The following is a 19,736-nucleotide window of genomic DNA, read 5'->3' on the forward strand; positions in this document are numbered from 1 at the left end:
AACACACATGCACACACACACACACAAATACACATGTACAAATACACATAAACACGTACGCATACACACGAAAACACACTATACACACAAACATACACAAACGAACATAAAATACACAAATTATGCAATATTTACACGTACATAATACAAGCACCAATTGTGACAGTAGACCTCATGAAAATAATGGGCTGCTGTTCGCTCGGCTAGAAAAACATATACTGAGCGCCATCAGGCGTGCTTTTGTCAATGTACCGATCATTGCGTGGAGATAATACTGCTGCCGGCTACAGCTATTGTCTGGTGGGGACACGATAGGCAAGTTGAGACGCATTCCATCACTTCTCATATGAATTTGTTGGGCCATGACGTTGGAATCAGAAAAATAGAAAATTAGACCAAAAAAGGAAAGGAATTTCGCAAGTGTCTAGAGGGTGAAGTTAATTAATTTTAGCTCCTGGGGTGGGGTGAGTTCTATTTTTCAAGATCCCGCAACACAGCATTTCGAAAGTACTTCACAGATGTCACAGAATTTTGCGAGGGCATTTCTCGCTGGCAGACGGAAGGGCCTTTCCGAGCTCGAGTGATTTCAGGGTCCATCCTGGAGGAATATGTGGTCCCAATTCCATCTCCACACGATCAATAGCCCGCATTTGTTCTTAACGACACAGTGTAACAACTGGCGAATTCCACACTGAGAACAGCGGAGGATACTGTGTCGGATTAAGGAGACAGCCGAGAGTTTAGATCAATGAAACTGCCCAAATTGCCTATAGGTTGAGTCTTGAAAGAGAAAATTCATGATGATGCAATATTTACAGTTTGTGTCGACTCTCAGCTCTCGTGTTTTTTTTTCTCCGTGTATTCATGAGTGTCGAACAAAATCGATCGTTAGTTCAGCGTCCTTCAGCTCAATATGTTCCACCCATGACTGACCTGAAACCTTCATTCGTCAGCAGAACCACACATTTATCTGACATTAGGGTAAAACAATCAATCCATGACGTTTAGATGTGCCTAGTTCCGGGTATTGGCTGATGATCGCTGATGATAACGATGTGTGGTGTAAGTGAGCCGACCGCTGCGGTCTGCTGAGGAAGCTTGTCTATCGCTCCAGTGGATGCAGAGAGAGTGTGGACCGAAGATTGCCCCTCAAGCAACGTTTCACATGTGTGAAGATCGTCTTGATGGTAACGACGTTTAACGTACGGAACACGCTTTATCACTATGATATTTCCCTGCCAGGTACGGGACGTAACAAATGCGTACGGAGTGGATAAGAACCATGATAATATCTACAGCGCCGACTATCTCATTTCACGGTGTGCGGCTAGCCTGAGGGCTTTGGGTAACATGTCACGTCCTCCGGCCGATCATGCCAATCAAATAATCTGGGGTACCAAATACACCCTCTCAAAAATATTAAAGAAAAATAGATTAGATGGAAAATCCTTGCAGATGTGTCTGTAAAAATATAGCAAGAAATGGCACAACCACGTTTGTTCATACAGCATATCTCTGAGTCGATCTGGGGCGACTGTTAAAGTGTTAGCTTTCAGGAAGATGCTCTGACTGGCTAATGTCCGGTTGGTCGTTGTCTGTCTGTAGAATGAGGGCGGATGGCAGAAGCTAAACTGACCATATAAGCCTAGCCTGCCCTCTATCTCATCTGATGTCAGGATAGCGAGCAGGAAAGCCTGCTGTAGCTGCAAACCTCCGCGCCCCTCCCCACACCAGACAATGCGATTAATCAACTCACCGAAGTGCTTCATACCAATCTTGCAAGAGTACTCCAGTGGGAGCTTACTCGGCTTTCCCCAGAAAGAAAATCATTGGAAATTGTTAATGGAGGCGACCAAGGGGAACGCTTTTTTTATTTCCGCTGAGTATCAGTAGTCCCAACGTTGTATCTGCATCCGAAGCGCCCATCTCTACCTATGAAATAATCAGTGCTATTCTACCTATTGTACTTCATGTCGCTCCATCGTGGGCTGTTATTGTACCTGGAAGCGTGCCCATCTAGTTCCATGCCTCAATGGGTTAGGGTTAGGATCAGGCACGCTTCTGGATAGCCTCCTCGCATCCAAGATGTGCCCCAGGCACGGTTCTGGATACGCCTTGACTATCCAAAACCGTGCCCAACAAGTTTCTGGATTAAGAACGACCGTGGACACAACAGCTACCTTTCGGAACTTCAAGCGAGCGATAATTTCTTACAAAATAAGACAGAACAAAAAGTACCTGGTATAATTGTTAAGACTAGTCCACTGATGCTATTTGCTGAACTTATTCGAAGTACTAGTAATTGATATACAGAGTATGGCTACAGATCTCAACTTAAGTTTCGCGACCTCATACCTTCGCATAATAATGTTAACCTTGAATCATATATCCGGTGAATCATAAGTATTTCTCATTGATTATGCAAATAAGATCCTTACTTGCATGAATTCTATAAGTTAGCAGAAATTATAGCATTTCCGAATTAATTATCCGAATAAGGTCCTGATTAAAGTAAGTTATGTTTAATGATGGTCACCTTCAAAATGCAGCAAGTATGAAATTCCCTCCGAATACCACTATGGAATTATAGTATTTTCATTAATTATGCAAACTAGGTCTGCATTTACATAATCAAAATCTGCTGATGTTCCTCTCATTTGAATAGTCCTATGTTAGAACCAAGCATATTTACATACTTTCGTCATTAATTATGCAAAGTACATCGTGATTTCCATAATTGTCATCCAAATATATCAGGCATCACATAAGCTACATGACTACACAAAAGTAAGACAATCCGTCAAAGTTATTCTCTCTTAAATATTTTCCAGCAAGCGCTCTTATCATAACAGTTCGAGAACAAGCTGCTAGGGGTCTCAGATCGACGTTTCGTCTTCCCGAATACTTAAGCTATCTACCATTCACGAATCTTGACCCTGGAATTTTCCAGAACATGAAATATCAAAACCATATATCTGCTGCTGTAATGCTGCAGTACCATAACCAGCCGCAGGGGGTCAAAGACCTATCATTTTGAGATTTCATTAAGGATATTAACATACCAAATTATAACAAAATTTGTCAATGCTTTCTCGAATTATTTTGTTTACAGACACACACACGCGTACACAAATACGCACACACGCACACACACACACACACACATACACACTCACACATCTACACACACACGCACACACACGTACACACACACACACACACTCACACTCACACTACACACACACACACACACACACACACACACACACACACACACACACACACACACACACATCTACACACACGTGCACACAGTGTCACACACACACATCTACACACACACAAACACACGCACACACACACACACACACACACACACGTACACACGGACGCCGTTGAAAACACACCAATCTTTTTTAGCAAAGGTAATAATTGCTGCCAGTCTCCTAGAACCTGTGCAGAGTTTATAATAACGCGGGTCAACACAAGCTTAGCGGTGACCTTTCACGGAGTCCACAGAATGTCTCCACTTAGATACTTGATTTTCCCTGGGGTAAGAGAAACATTGCACGAATGCGTCTTTTGATTTTAAGTTGAAAGCATGTTGAGAAATCAAAATGATGGACTAATGGATATAGACGCATGACCTAAAGCCATGAAGTTCTAATGCTTTTATTCTAACGCTTTTTTGTTGTTAGATTTACAAATGTAGCCGTCGTGTAGGTCATTTGTTGTTGATCGATAAATTGCATTTACATTGTGAATTACGTTCACGTTGGCGATTCACAAGCGCTTGTTCCTCCCAACCTTGGAAATAATCAATGTAGGAGAAGCTCCACAGGTAATTTACCATTAAGATACTGCTGATAGCCTTAATGTAATGGTTTACTTGGCCTGAGAAGCCTCGCTTCCTCTGGAGATTGAACCTATTAGCAGATCGCAGACTGAGCTCATGTGGGGTCTGATGGAACAGGTATATCATCAGATAGGAGCAGACGATAAATCGTACATATCTGCTCATGAACGGCCGGAGGTACGTGGTGTTTGTCCGTCAAAGTGACCAAAATACATCTCAACTGAACACCGATAACGTAACTCCACCTTTGGTTTATTTCAGCCACGTTACATTTAAACAGGAAAAAATAAAGCAGGGCAGGGGAACAAAATTGTTTTTTTATTTAGTTATCCAGTCTAAACAAGCTACATAAGGGTAGCCAGCACACCAGAATCTGCACACTTGTTTAACAAATAACTCGATGATGTATTGCAAAATATCATAGCTAATGAGAATGGGAGTAATACCAATCGAGCATTGATAGAGTTATCAATAGTTAAACAATATGAAGCAAGTTTGAACTGTAATTTCCAACACAAGAAATTTTCGACTACAGAACTGCAGTATTTGTCAATGATTGGACAATCCATCGATGGAGATGACACACCTGACTCGGTTTACAGTAGATCATAGGTTGCCGAAAGTCTGTGGCGGCCCCCGTCTTTGTTGATAACTTTCAGCCCTGCATAACCGACTCCGATCATATTGCTCGTAGAAAGACAACATTAAGAGACGAAACTGATTCAACAAATACGATTAACAAATAATTACGAGATGGCGTCGTGTGGTGTAGTGGTACATCACTGGACTATGAAACGGGGAGACCCAGATTCGATTCCGGGTCGTACCCGAACAAGTCCGAACATGCGCCCCGACGTTGTACCCTTGGGAAAGGTACTTAACACGACTTTTCTCACTTCACTCAGGTGAAAATAAGTACTTAGCTTCGGCTAGGGACGTCCCTCGGATAGGACGTTAAATGGAGGTCCCGTGTTTGGAGAGAGCCACACCCCACGCATGTTAAAGAACCCACCGCACTTATCGAAAAGAGTAGGGGACCTTCCCGGTGTGAGTGGTTCAAACTTTACAGTTTGGTCTCAGGTTTGACATCTTTGAAAAGGTGATAGTCACCTGTTATGTCAATCCTTCCACAAATATGGTAAATCTTAATAAATAAATAAATAAATTACAATCACAAGACGCACAATTAATCCGCAACACGTAAGTTTTCACTTAATCCACAAAAGTTTTGATATCTTATCAGGGGTGAAATGTCAAAGTTCCCTTTGGCAGCAAAAGTCAAGGCTTTTCTCATAAAAATTATACTTGCATTGAAGTGGCATTTTCATGTCAAGGCACTTTAAAGGATCGAGTTGTATTGACCTCGATACATATAAACATGTCGCTGGGTGAACGAGCCCTCTGTGGTCCATACATTACTATCTGACACATCATCGTTCACCCCATCCACGGAAGTTGACAGAGCTGAAACAATACTCTTAGCTTTAAGCGCCTTTTCAAGAGTCAAATACGGATTTTTGGCGACGCTCTTGGGGCAAGCCTAATAGTATATTTGGTGCCTACTTCACGAATTTTAGTTATATATTGTTTATTGCAAATTCTTGCCCGAGGGCTAATTGCAGGAACAGAAGAAACATATGGTATAAAAACAGACAATTAGTACATATAGAAGTACTGATAACTACTAGGATAACTACTGACGTTTTTTGAAGACATAGGAAGACAAAAGATCCCACTTTTTCTGTAATTTGTGGGTTTTCGGATGTTAAGAGGAGAGTAGTTTTCTTTTCATTTGTATGTGTGTGCAAGTTTGGGTACAATTTGGAGGCTACTTCAAAGAGTTCATTTCGTTCATTGCTATAGAGGGTTCAATTTTAGTTATAGCACAGGAATTTCTGTGATCTACGTACATGTTAACATTTGTCTGTCCCCTTTAGTAGGTGGCTGTGTACCAGGCATGGTCTGGTAACAGCCATCACTTTCCCAGCGGGCCAAAACACTACGAGAACTGCCCCCAACCGGTTAGGCCACAGTAAGTCAATTTTATGGATGATATCCTCCGCAGACTCCAAATCTAAGGCAAGAGGGCGAAAAAAAAACAAGGCGGGCCAAAAAAACAAGATTCCTATATTTTCAAATTTTGACATCATAAACCCTGTTAAACAAGAAACGATACCTAAAGTATGCTAACTTTACTGCCAACCATCACAACATCCATTAGTCACTGAAACAACTTTGAAACAGGAAAGTTTTCAATCATTGTACAAATGGTTTTGATTCAGTGGGAACATATAAGTGGAATGAAATACATCACTGGATCATAGTAAAAGTGTCAAAGGGCAACAAAATTTCTTTTTTTCCCTCCAAAATCAGGTGAAAATCAATGTACGCGCTGATGTCGTACGAATTGCCTGCTGTGGCCTTAGGAGCAGGTCGGGAGCAATGATGACTGTGCCTGGGCAGGTCGGCTAATGGTTGGGGCCAGCCGAATCTTTCAAAAATGTTTAAACTTGGGTACGGATGGAAGGTTTGATTTTGGTTGGCTAGTGTTCGGGAGTAGGTCCGGGCGTTTTTGTCAGTCAAATGTGACTGAAATTTGACTCAAATTCATTTCGATTCGTTTAGAAAGGTAGACGGTCCTAAATCTTGTCAGACTGCTCCCGAATTTCATCAAACCTTGGTCGGTTGGTGTTTGGAGGAAGGTTCTGAATGTGTGACGGGAATGAGGTCTCTGACAGGGATGCTGTGCCTGTCCATCTGCCATTTCCTCTCAACCCGAGTTTTGGGAATTTTTGTCCCTCTTTCCTACTCTACAAGCAGAGGTTTGGGTTTTGGGTTATTTTTTGGTGTGTTTTTAACATTTTTTATTGAGGTTTCTTTTTTTGCACTGGGATTTTTCTTTCAGTGGAAAGCATCAAAGTGCTATAAACCTAATCACTTCAACACACCACGGGCGTTCTACAAGTAGGTGTGAATAGGCACAGTCAGCAGGTGTGTGGCCGAATGAATGCCTTTCTGACTGGCTAGATGTGTGATAATCCACCATCCCTAATATCCCTAATGATAACTTGATGGTTCCCGGGGAGGAGCACTGTCATGTTTCTTGAATAGGTTTGCCCCGCCCCGGGGTGAGTGCCGGCAGAGGTTGGGTTGGGTGAAAAAAAATTCGGGTACAAAAAAGAAACCCCAATAAAAAAGTCTAAAAACACGCCAAAAGTAACCCCAAACCCTAACCTCTGCTTAGAGAGTATGCCCATCACCCATTTCCTCTCAACTCGACTTTAGGGAAATTTTGCCCCTCTTTCGGCGATAGCTGGAGACCGCCTGTCTGTCCCCGGAAGTAGGCACATGTGTATCGGGTATCTATTATAGAACTTCGATGAGGTATTATGACAAAAACATCCAGCCGACATATCCGGTCAATAACATCACATAACATATTCATCAACAGATAAATAACGATAAATATTGAAATTAGAAATCGTCGCCACTGTGACAAGACTTAAGCCAACCAAACACTACCTCAATATCTGAACAAATTTCAATGATATTCTTCTAAAAGAATTTCAAGTACTCCCCAATCAAGGAGATACATCGGTAAAAAGTTTTCAGTTGTGGCCTAAGTATCTCACATTTATGACACTTATAGTTGGCTCTAAGTCCACGCGAGGCGCACTGTTATTTGTTGTACCACCACAAAATAGGAGAATGTAAACAAACATGGCTGATCCTGGAGGTTCTTAGCTAACAGCTATGTTTCCAGCCTTTGAACACACTCGTAAACACATCATATTTTGTCTCCTCCACTTGCTGAATGTCACATATTTGCAGTAGGGTTCATTCAAATTACTATGTAAAAAAAATGAGCACCAAATCTAATTTTTGTATTTATTTTCAATGCCCGGTGGTTGTGATCAAAACACAACTTGAGAAGGTAGATCTTACCTATACAGGACGTTAGGAGTAGAGTACACGGAATATGTTTTCTTTACCGCTATGTGTGAATGATAGAAGCTGTGTTAGTAATACCTGCCCGTCTTCGGCCCCCACGGAAAGAAACGTACAGCAGACATTCAGCGTGGCTATTCTAGCCTGCCATGCATCTTGCTTTACCCGATGGTACGCGGGCGTGTGTTGGACGGCCATGGCGAGATAGCAATCTGGGGTGGTACCTCCGGGACCAGCGGAATTGGAAAACCTGACACTGTTATCAGTCATTTAACTCATGCATATATACCTCAGGCACTAACAACTTCAGGATAAATGGCACTCAAGATATAAAACGTACGCAGCTGCAAACGATCTTTCTATCACGGAAGATATCTTTTCACAGCAACTTGGAAACATCTGTGCTTTTTTAGTTACCTTTAAGTGGTATATATATCTTATCTTTGACTACATGAGGAGAAGGCGCTATCCGCACTGTATATACATTTGAATCAGTCAAGAGAGCAATGTTGAAAAAAAATCTTTTGATACATCGTTGCCACTTTTGCCTTCTGAAATTTGACAGTCATCAGTACTTGATATCATTCCAAAATTCTCCAAAATACATCATTTGAAAATGAATCTTTTACTACATGACGCTTAGTTCAAATGATATGACTTACCATGCGACAACTTTGTTACCGGCATGCTCAGCATAATGCAAGTGGCATGATTGTAACTTATCAATAACGTACGATAACGTATCCAAAGTACAGTAAGGTGATATAAACGTACGCATTGCGTCTAGTCAAAGCTTTAACCCTATCTAGGAGTCTCTTTGATAAAAAACAATTTTCAGTGCCAACTACAAGCAACTTAACGACTCAAAATGAAAACACATTTTGTTCACTGTATGGGCGGGAAACAATGTTGAGAATTAATTTATTGCTTTTGAATTATACCATATCATATCATCTTACCTTTAACTATATAATGATATTTATCATATTTTGCTGAGTCTACAGCTGACAATGTCTTCATTAGAGACACATGACTGATAGTGGACCTCGGCTTTAACCGTCCCGTCATGCAACACATTCTAGTGAGATGTGTGGCCATGGAGTATATATTTTTTTTAAATTTCAACATGCAAAAATACAATACATAGTGGTGACGCACTCAGGCAACATGCTTATATTCACGTCACCACTAGTCTAGACATAAAATAAAAATTACATCACAAAACATGGGTATCATCCAGGTAACAAGAGAACAGAGTTTAGCTATTAAGATATCATTAATGAACACAGAAGTATAAATCAGTTGTTAAATCGCTTAGTTTCAGAGAGATATAGCTGTGTAGCAATGAGTATTTGAGAGTTGACTTTAGATGAAAGTAAAGGTGATCCATTAAGTAGCAGATACACAGTAGCACTATCGGATAGATTGTTAATATCTGAGAATGGGATGTTTAGTTGTAATTGCAAGTGTGGAGTAATGTTTCGGTGTTTCGCCCAGAGCCCATAAGTCCTGGGTTTGAATCCACCGAAATGCCCCGATGTTGAACTCTTGGGAAAGGCACTTCACACGACATTCCTCACTTCATTCATGTGAAAAATGAGTACTTAGCTTTGGTTAGAGACGTCCCTCGGTTAGGACGTAAATGAAAGTCCTATATTTATGGGGAGCCACATCTCACAGTCGTTAAAGAACCCACCACACCTTTCTAGAAAGAGTAGGGGCATGCCCCGTCATGCGATGGTCCAAATACTACTACATGTATAAAAGGAAAACTACGGACAAAAAATACCTCTCAAGTATACACAGTCTAGATATCCGCAAATCGATCACAAAATTAAGAATTAGTTGTCATAAATTAAACATAGAAATGGGTCGATACAAGAAAATACCAAATGACCAAAGGTTTTGTCCATTTTGTCCAAACATGATTGAAAATGAGCACCATTTTATAATGGATTGTACACTATACAATGATAAGTGCCCATTGCTGATCACTTTTCTTTCCACTTGTTCAACTGATTTCAATACGTTAGATCCTATAGATAGATTCAATTACATTCTCAGGGGAGATAGCCAATACAGTACTCAAATAGGAAAATACATTAAAGAATATTTCAATCTTAGAGACTACATGTTAGAGAATAGTTAAACTTTTATTGCTACTACTTATATATATTCTGTATGTAATTTGCCACACACATATATTCTGTACGTAGGATAAAGTTATCCATACATTTATTTAACTTTGTTAGACCTTTAGTTGTAGAAGACCATACAAAAGTCTCTATACTTTTTTGTTGTGTCAATAAAGAATCTGTTTCTGGTGATCACATTAAATCACTCGATGAAGGCCTTGCGAACTCCCGTCTCGGGTTAGCCTCACACATAATCACCAGATCTCCAGGAAGAATAGGGTAAAACTTATGTAACGCTTATGGATATCCTAACCAAACAAACAAACAAACATACATACATACAAACAAACAAACAAATTTGCAGCTACTATGTAATGTTAACGTTCCGCTTGTCATGTTCAGTGTGACTAACCACTGAACCACACAGCTGCAATGCTGTTATTTATTATTTAGTAAAAGTGAACACAGCCATGGAAAAAGTACAAAGGTGACGGGGGTCAATGACATTTTCTGTTGCTGTTTTCTATTTTTTCCAACTCAGCCTTGACTGCGATATGTCGATTTCCTCTTCTCGTTCTACCTGCTCCAATATTACCGGACATCTGCTCACAGACACGACGTTATTATATATTGACGCTATTGTATAGCATCGTGACAGTCTTCAAGCTATTGTCATTGTCTATTGGACCATTTTACAAATGACTGATATGCTAAATTGCCTGTTATATAGCAAGGTAAAAAACATCACTTGATATGTTATATTGTCTATAGGCCATTTTCAAAAAGAAACAATCCAGGCGGACAGTATTATAAAGACGCGGTATTCGCTAACTGCCTTTTTCCGGGGGGAGGGGGGTTGGGAATAATTCACTCTTCCGCGTCTGAGGACATAGAAGAATGTTTCACTGCTTTCCTCATAATTCCAGAGCTTAACTTCAGATATAAGTCGCATTCTGTGCAATGTGAACAAAATCCTTATCTGAGGGGCCTCCCGCCCTAAGTAAATGACGATATCCTCCACAAAAACCAATTCAAACTGCGGCAGGGTTTCATATTTCACGGACCATTGATGCCGATGGCTTCTTCGGATTTCTACAACCAAAAATGAATTTGTTGATCATGGGTGGGCCATGTATATTTCTATATCGACCGAGGTTATGGCAGGGTCTGAAAGGACGGATGGCTCCCATTTCCTGCCAACAAAAATGTTTTTCATATATTACGGATCATTGATCAGTGCCTGTAGTCATTACTGCAGCGGCAGCGGCAAACCGGCGCGGTGTTGTGTTTGTTCCCACTTGGGCGAACCCACACTCCCTCCAAGTGCTGTGTAATTGAAAACTGCTCACGGTGTTGCAGTTGCAAATGAAAACGTCAGTGCAAATCTAGACACGAAATGGAGTCTGGAGTTTTGGACATGACTCGGCATTGCTCGGAGTAGCGGAGGGGACTTGGGGGAGATGGGCGACTTGGGAGCAACATTTTTACACACCTCCAAATAAATTACCCTACGATATATTGAGTACTGCGAGTTAGATACGTGTGTTCGTGGGTATCTATCCTCGGCGTAGCATTGCCAAGTGAACTAGCATCAAATCATATTAACTACACCGATAACACCCATGTTCGTCAATATACAAATAATGAGAAACGTTCTGTACAAAATGGAGTCGTGTTAAATTCCTAGAACCAAAGACTATAATGCGTTTCTTGTGAAGGTTGGAGTTTATTGTATAGTTACGGACCGTATATCCAGGCCAATAGTCCCTAATAACACTGCTGCCTGCATGCCGCTGCCTCAAAGGACTCGTCAAACTTTAATTTGGCCATTTAAAGCTTTCAAAGTCCAAATAGCGCTCAAAATGACAACCTGCCAAAAATGAAAGAGCACCTAATTGAACGATATGGTGCAGTAGACTTGAAGCCCTGCTATTGGAGCTGCCGAAGATACGACCAATACATGCAGAAGCAACTCGACCCTAAACTGTCTTATCTTGTTATTGCCCCGCTCACTGGGCGGCTTTAATATAATGAGTTTTGCTTTCTTTTTCTTACTACTAAATTTCCAATTTAGTAAGACATCTGTATATATTTTCTTTTTTATGGACAAATCATAGTGAATCGCGTTTTACAAAACGATTAACTCTTCTGTAATAGTTCTATGGCTAGCAACACAGCATTTTTAGTTCTCGTATCTTTTTAGGCAGGTAGGTAGATATCTTTTTCTTAGAGACGTAGCATGTTGCATTGTTTAGCTGTGTGATTTTATCGATCAGCAGATGCAAGCTTATACTATGAATTAGTGTCCAGGCTTTCCCAAGTGAACAAATGAGTTAGAGGGGCGTTAACTCATTTCTTACTAGTAAGAGGTTCTATGAAGTCTCTTATTAGTGAAAAAAATGAGGTAGAGGGGCGTTAGCTCATTTTTCACTAATATATGATAATTTATTGGACTAAAAGTAAAAACTACGCATTAGCACCCCTTTTCCTTAACTCGTATTTTTCTCTCTTTTTCAAATACTAACTAAATAAATGTGCTAAACAATCAGGTCTTTCCCAACCTGTGGGAAGTCCGATTACCGTGGCAGAAACAGATAACTATGAACAAGTTCATCAATGTTGATAGTTAAAATAGCACAAAGACCGGGTTTCTGGAACACACCCCAGTTCAGTGTCATCCGAAGACTTTCAACACTCAGGCATTGGATGACTGGGTTTGTTTGTTTGTTTGTTTGTTTATTTATTTAACCAGGAAATACATGTCACCTATTGGCGTTTTTCAAAGATTCCTGGGGGGATAACCCCAACAAAACTACATGACATTATAATTATAACAAAAGATTTAAGATGAACTAACAAAGGTCAACTAAAAAAAAAACTTATCGTGAACAAGACGAAATCGTAAATAACTCATCAACAATCAAATGAAATAAAGTAACATAGAAGTAATTATAATCGTTCAGATATCAAATCATAATGGTAGATAGTCAATAGGTATGTCAGCTTAAAAGTGAATAACTAAAAGTGGAGTTTGCATATCAATGGAGAGAAATATAAATAATCAAATCAAAGAGACATGGAAAGTCAAGTAATACAGAAGTAACGGGTTCTACCGTTTCATTGGACAAAGTCAAGGTACGAGACACTGAGAGGAAGAAAGGCCATCTCCATCAGGGAGCACCGACTATCACTCAGCACAGACTGGGGCACTGTAATGTTATTGGCACTTAAGAGCAATTGCTGGTGTCCGTAAACGCACGTGACCTAGTTGTTTGGTCATAACAGTTTTCTTTATTACATTTTCCTCCATGCCATATGAGTGAAATATATTGTTTTTCCTCATGTGTCTTCATATTCTCTCGCCCCCTTAGACCATTGTTTATTACCTTCGCCAAGAAGGTTATGTTTTCGTGGCCGTGTGTCTGTGTGTGTGTCTGTGTGTGTGTCTGTCAACAGCATAACTCGAGAAAGCTTAGATGGATTATCTATATATTGATGAGACCTGGAAATGATTAGATTTTGGACCCCCTAGCAGCTTGTTATGGTACTGCAGCTGAACTTCCGGTTTTGATATCTCATGATCTAGACATGCTGGGGTGACGAAATTTAGATGGTAGGTAGCTCTCAAGCTGGGGAAGAAGTGACACGAGTTTGGGCCCCCTAGCGGCTTGCTCAGGAACTGCAGGGCTATTTGTTTGAAAATATTCAAAAGAGGATAACTCAAGAACCGGTGGACGGATCTTCGTGAATTTTGGTATGTAGGTAGCTCAAGTGACGCTTGACATAATTATGTGACAATTATGCAAATCTGGATCTAATCTACATAATTAATGTAATTCTATAAATCAGCTGCATTACATTATTGTAGGACTATTCAAGCTTGTGACATATGTAATTGAGAACGAGAGAAACACAGGCAGATATTGATTATGTAAATTAACACCTAATTTGCATAATTAATGAGAAAATGTTATAATTCCATAATGCTAACTGCCTGGAATTTCATACTTGGGGTATTTGAAAGTTAAGTGAAGGAGAACATCAATAAACATAACTTATTCAAATAAGGACCTCATTTGCATAATTTATGAGGAAATGATAGAATGGCTTTCTTTGCTAAGATAAGGCTGTCTTTTGATGGAGAATATGATCAACTATATAATACAATATTATAAGACAATATTATAATATAAATATAATACACATGAGGATTTTATTTGCATAATCAGAAGGAATCATCTTTGTCAGTCATAAAGATTAACATCATTTGGCGAAGGTATGAGATCGTGGAACTCTAGTATTCGATATTACATACTTTGATGTCTTATTTACATCTAAATAGTTTAATACACATTTTAATAGTTACTGTGCCTAGAAACACTTGGAATTTTGTACTTGTAAAGATACTTCGGATTATTCTATACAGGCAATGAAGCGTTTAGGCATCATGGGTAAGCAAAAAGATAACAGCATTTTCTGACTTAAGCTACTAAAGTTTGGACCATTTGATCAATGAATTAATATTTCTTGACCGCCATATTATGCTAAGATCATACTTCAAAACTGAAGCCTGGTGGGGCTAATTTGTGTGAAATAGAAACAAACAAATTATATCAAGAATTATCTACACAAATATTGCCCGTGATTAATTTGTGCTTTTGTGTGTATTTTGTTTTGTATGGTTGGTTCCTGCAGCCGGTTTGGAAATTTGACCTCAGCATTATATATAGGTGCCGAGTGACGCTAGTTCGATATAAGCTGAATACATCCCTCGTCATATTCTACTCAAATGAAAAGCAAATATTCCCGCGACATTGCATGAGAACCAACTACATAATATTATATGCATGACGAACAAAACGTGAACATGATTAATTTGCAAATGACTAAGAAAGTGTTCCATAGAGAACCATAGTTCTGAAACCCTTTCCATGCAACATAGATGTGTCTCATTAGTTAATAAAGTGGGGCAGCCTGTGTCCATGCCGGGAGCTGATGGATATCAAACGGTTTCAATTAGTTCATTAGAGACGTGATGAGGAGATTTGTGGGCTCGCCTCAATTTAGTGTAATTGTAGTCGAAATATTCGCCGCTGCAACCCTCTCAATAATTGAAAAGCCGGCTCCGACAGGGAGGTTCTCCATACATATTGTCAGCATAAAGCATCGCAGCGGGAGCAGAGCCGTAACGAGAATTTATGTCCACATCCCGCGCCTCATCCATACGTACTCCTGGGATCATTTCCCCCGTAAGATTAGGAATTAGCTGACGGATCCCTTTTCACAAGATCTTGACAAATTGTTGACATTTTTCTTTGAAGTATCCCGGTATCATTTACTATGTAAGCCCTGTGAAAAATTTAATCGGCGCTATGACGGTAACGACCGATATGTCACAACTCCAGATATCAAAAGCGATGACTCAAGAGCTGGGGGTTTACCCGTGCATACCGTTCTTAGATTATCATGGAGGCAGACCGTGTTTTGTCTGCTGAAACAATTTGAAACTAGAGAAGTAACATTTGCAAAGTAAATGCATAATGTTTACTTCGGACATGATCTGCTCTGTTAATTCTTACTCAAACACATTCACATATATGTACTACTAGTATATGGTGACAGGAGTAGAGCAGACCATGAAATTGCAACATTATGTAACCCAACACCAGTCACCATGGTGACAGACGACAACAAATCATGTCATTGTTCAGGTCAGAGGCCACTGTTTGGAGAAGAAGAAGAGGAAGAAACAGAGCAAAAACAATGTTTTCCTTCGGTAAACATAATAATGTTTTACATTGGCAATACTAATGCAGCTAAAATCGGCATATAAAAGAACATAGCTAAAGCTTGGCAGTCTTGTCTATAACACAAATGCTATGCTCAAAGTGACATCTGGAAGTATTCGGTTAAACTCTCCGATACCACACAAGACGTTTCAGCTTGATGTATAAGTAATCGGGTTTTGAATGGAACCTTGTTGTGTACTTCAAGTTTTAACTTGATATGATTCGTGCTGATGTCGTCATATACATCAGTAACACACTGTAAACAAATTCCGTATTCTGCAAGTATGGCCCAACGATCATAGCAACATTCTATAAACAAAGAAATAAATCGTATAGGTTTGTACAAAAGCTTTTTTATTATTTCATACACTTAAGCACTTCCATCGAAAAATCTGTTCGTTTATCTGAACTATAACTGAGAGGCGAGGAGTTGAATGTATTTAATGATAGTTAGTTTTATTTTGTATCCGTTGAATGTATCTGTTCATCATGTTTTGTTGTGACCTGTGTGGCAAAAATAAAGGTTGTCATTCATTCGTTAATCAGATACACATCGTCTAATCACCTGACATAAGGATGGATTATCAAGTGTAAACTCTAGGGCATTTTTTCTCATCAACATTTCATACATTTCCTTCTTTATTATACTGTAATTAATGTTACCGTAATTGACGTAATTTCCAAATGTCCTGACCAAAAAGCACCCATGGGAATGGATACTTTGGACATAGATACTGCCTCGGTCAGTAACGACGACACCATGCGGAACATGGCTTACACTCAGAAGGAAGAACGTACGCGTGATCTCATGTCTCAGCTAAACTGTCGCAACTGATAGAGGGGCAGTGGAGGGACCTTGCATTCAAACAAGATTGCAAACAAAAAAAAACTAGGCAAACAACAACAACAACAACAACAACAAAAAGGTTGGAGAAGAACCAGGGCTAGAATCGTATCCTGATCTTATAAAATCAACAATTGGGGAGACAAATTACTTTTCTGGTCTGTCTACGGTCGCCATGTTATCTTCGGGAAGTGTGATTCCTACATTCCAAGCACTCCGGGAAGTCACGAACATGTCGCGGACATTCGGAATTAAAGTTCGGTCACTCGGAAATGGCGACGACCGTTTACGTTTACAGTGATATAATTGACACGTCAAATTTAAGATATTGATTTATTCATCGACGTTTGCACGTAGGGTGATTTATTTGCATTTATTTGTTGTGCTTTTTAAACAAAAATACTGTCGACCCCCCTACTGTCGACAGGTGGTCACATTCCAAACACAGGCGACACCGAGCCTCATCTTAGCCACAGCTCCCAAAGGAAATTACACATAGCGTTGAACATCAGACAAAAACAACTCCAAGGCTGTGTGATAAGACCTGGTCTAGAAATATTCTTCCACCAAATCATTTGTAAAACGTGTATGCCGGAGTCGGATATGAAACATAGTCAGGAATAATCACACCATAGCTGGGAGAACGCTGGTGCTTTAGTCCCTTGATATTCCATGATGAGTGTTTTGATAGGGAATGAAGTACATATTTTGTATAATAAAAATTAAACTGTTCTCCAACACAAAGAAATTGACTCTTTTCGACCGAATCTCTAGGACTTCACCAGCTTTCTGACCCAAGTGCTGTAAACACGTGATTTTCCCACGTGTGATGTCAGCACTGGGTCAAAGTTCGTCAGAAGTCTGTACCGCCCCCCGTCCTGGTTGAGAGAAAGTTTGAGTTGGAGAACAGTTTGATTTTTTTGTTGTAATTTACCAAAATAGAAATAAATAAACTGTTTAATTTTTATTTTGTAATTTACCAAAATAAAAATAAATAAACTGTTGTGCTAAAATATATTTTCTAACTTTCAGACGGTACGGAGATGAGAAACCGGACGGTGATGGTGTTTATTCACGGCGGCTGGTGGTCCACGGGAACCGGGGCTATGTACAACGGCACCATCCTGGCCAGCTACGGGAAGGTCATTGTTGTTACCTTCAACTACAGGCTGGGGATATTTGGTAAAGTTACATTTTCTTTCATGTACTAAAACTTGTTTCACATTGTGATGACATTTCACATAATTACTTGGTACACATGGTGACTGTTTCTTTACGATGTTTACATTTTCAACCTACGATAGCGACTTCTGTATCTGTATCTGTATAGCCGGTATAACCGCCTTTCGGCGTAACACACCAGCTTCGCAGGCACGCGGCGGCAGCTGGTTATATTACACCGATCGACTTGTTACACCTAACCCTTGAACTCTAGACTTTGTTTAAAGCTATCTATTGACAATGCCCCTACTGTACTTGGTGACAGTGAGTTCCACTCTGCAATAGTTCTAGGAAAGAATGAATTCTTGTACACCTCAATCCTTGGTTGATAACTCTGGTACTTGAAGGCATGGCTATTTCTTGTTCTCTTCTGGGCTGGTATTAGGTACTTAGTAGTTGGGTCATCCACCAGTTTATTAGCAATTTTGTACATCATGCATAGTCTGGACATCTTTCTTCTGTCTTCCAGTGAGGCCCACTGTAGGTTTCTTTTAATTTCCGTGACACTAGCACCTCTTTCACAGTTGTTCATACGGAATCTTGCAGCTTGATTCTGTACCCTTTCCAATTTGTCTTTGTCTTTCTTTGTATATGGATCCCATACTGTCGCTTTGTATATGGATCCCATACTGTCGCTTTGTATATGGATCCCATACTGTCGCTTTGTATATGGATCCCATACTGTCGCGACTTGTCAGGTTTATAAAATCAGAGACTTGAGGTATTTAGGGGGTAGCCAAAATTCATGAAGGCAACGAGTTCATTGAAACAATTTTTATGACATTAAACATGTTTAGTAGTAAAAGTGATTCAATCCTGCGATCCCACCTACGACGTCATTGACGTCATCATCGTTTGACGATGGACATCCAAGGAAGGATCTTCACAATATTAGACATAGATGCCAATTGTATGAAATATTGCTTTAACTACCAGTTGTATGAATGTCCAATGTACACTGGATTGATGGAATTGCTTGTGACATAAGGTATAATATGCTAATTTGGAAAAGTGTCTGTGGGAATCCAAATGTTGTACGTCTTATCTTAACAACATCTATCGTTAGGCTGTTGTAGCATTATCGATGTCCCTCTTTTGTAGTTCCATGTGTTACTTGTTATTGAAAAGTCCTATCATAGAATGCAGCTTTTATATAGACTTTCCTCGTTGCCTCCTGATTTGAATAATTAACATTTGATTATGCCGATCCTCACTTAAGCTACCCGCATTTAAAGAAATTAAAATCCCTCAACCCCTTGTTGAGTTATAACCTTCCAAACGATCAAACAAAATTGGCCCCTGCAGTTCTCAAAGAAACGCTAGGGGGTCAGATCCATTAATAGGTTGTTGAGTTACTAAATCACATTAAAAAAATACATACATCTATACTTCCAAACCAACTAAGACCGAAATGGCAGGAGAGGGAGAAGGAAAAAATGCATCATCAAAAACTCGGAAAACACTTTTGCTAGCAGAAGAATAGTTAATTCAATCTATAACCTATGCAAAACTAGACTGTCCCCAAATTACCCAAGATTGGACACACTCGAACATGTGTGCCCTGTGCAACTCAACATGAGAGCTGTTCCCTGTGCAACTCAATATGAGAGCTGTTCTCTGTGCAACTCCACATGAGAGCTGTTCCCTGTGCAACTCCACATGAGAGCTGTTCCCTGTGCAACTCCACATGAGAGCTGTTCCCTGTGCAACTCCACATGAGAGCTGTTCCCTGTACAACTCCACATGAGAGCTGTTCCCTGTGCAACTCCACATGAGAGCTGTTCCCTGTGCAACTCCACATGAGAGCTGTTCCCTGTGCAACTCCACATGAGAGCTGTTCCCTGTGCAACTCCACATGAGAGCTGTTCCCTGTGCAACTCCACATGAGAGCTGTTCCCTGTGCAACTCAACATGAGAGCTGTCTCCTGTGCAACTCCACATGA

General features: G+C 40.0%; 1 protein-coding gene across 1 annotated transcript in view; it reads left to right on the forward strand.

Annotated features, from left to right (window-relative positions):
- The window catches only part of LOC109465101 (neuroligin-4, Y-linked-like), a 33,593-nt gene extending 15,810 nt beyond the window's left edge, over nt 1–17,783 (forward strand). Inside the window, exon 2 of the mRNA XM_019762241.1 lies at nt 17,605–17,783. Coding sequence (XP_019617800.1) covers nt 17,605–17,783 — 179 coding nt within the window. The remainder of the gene's footprint in view (nt 1–17,604) is intronic.
- Nucleotides 17,784–19,736: the final 1,953 nt, after the last annotated feature.

Source organism: Branchiostoma belcheri, unplaced genomic scaffold (genome assembly GCF_001625305.1).
Source record: "Branchiostoma belcheri isolate BF01 breed outbred unplaced genomic scaffold, Haploidv18h27 scaffold148, whole genome shotgun sequence".
NCBI lineage: Eukaryota > Metazoa > Chordata > Leptocardii > Amphioxiformes > Branchiostomatidae > Branchiostoma > Branchiostoma belcheri.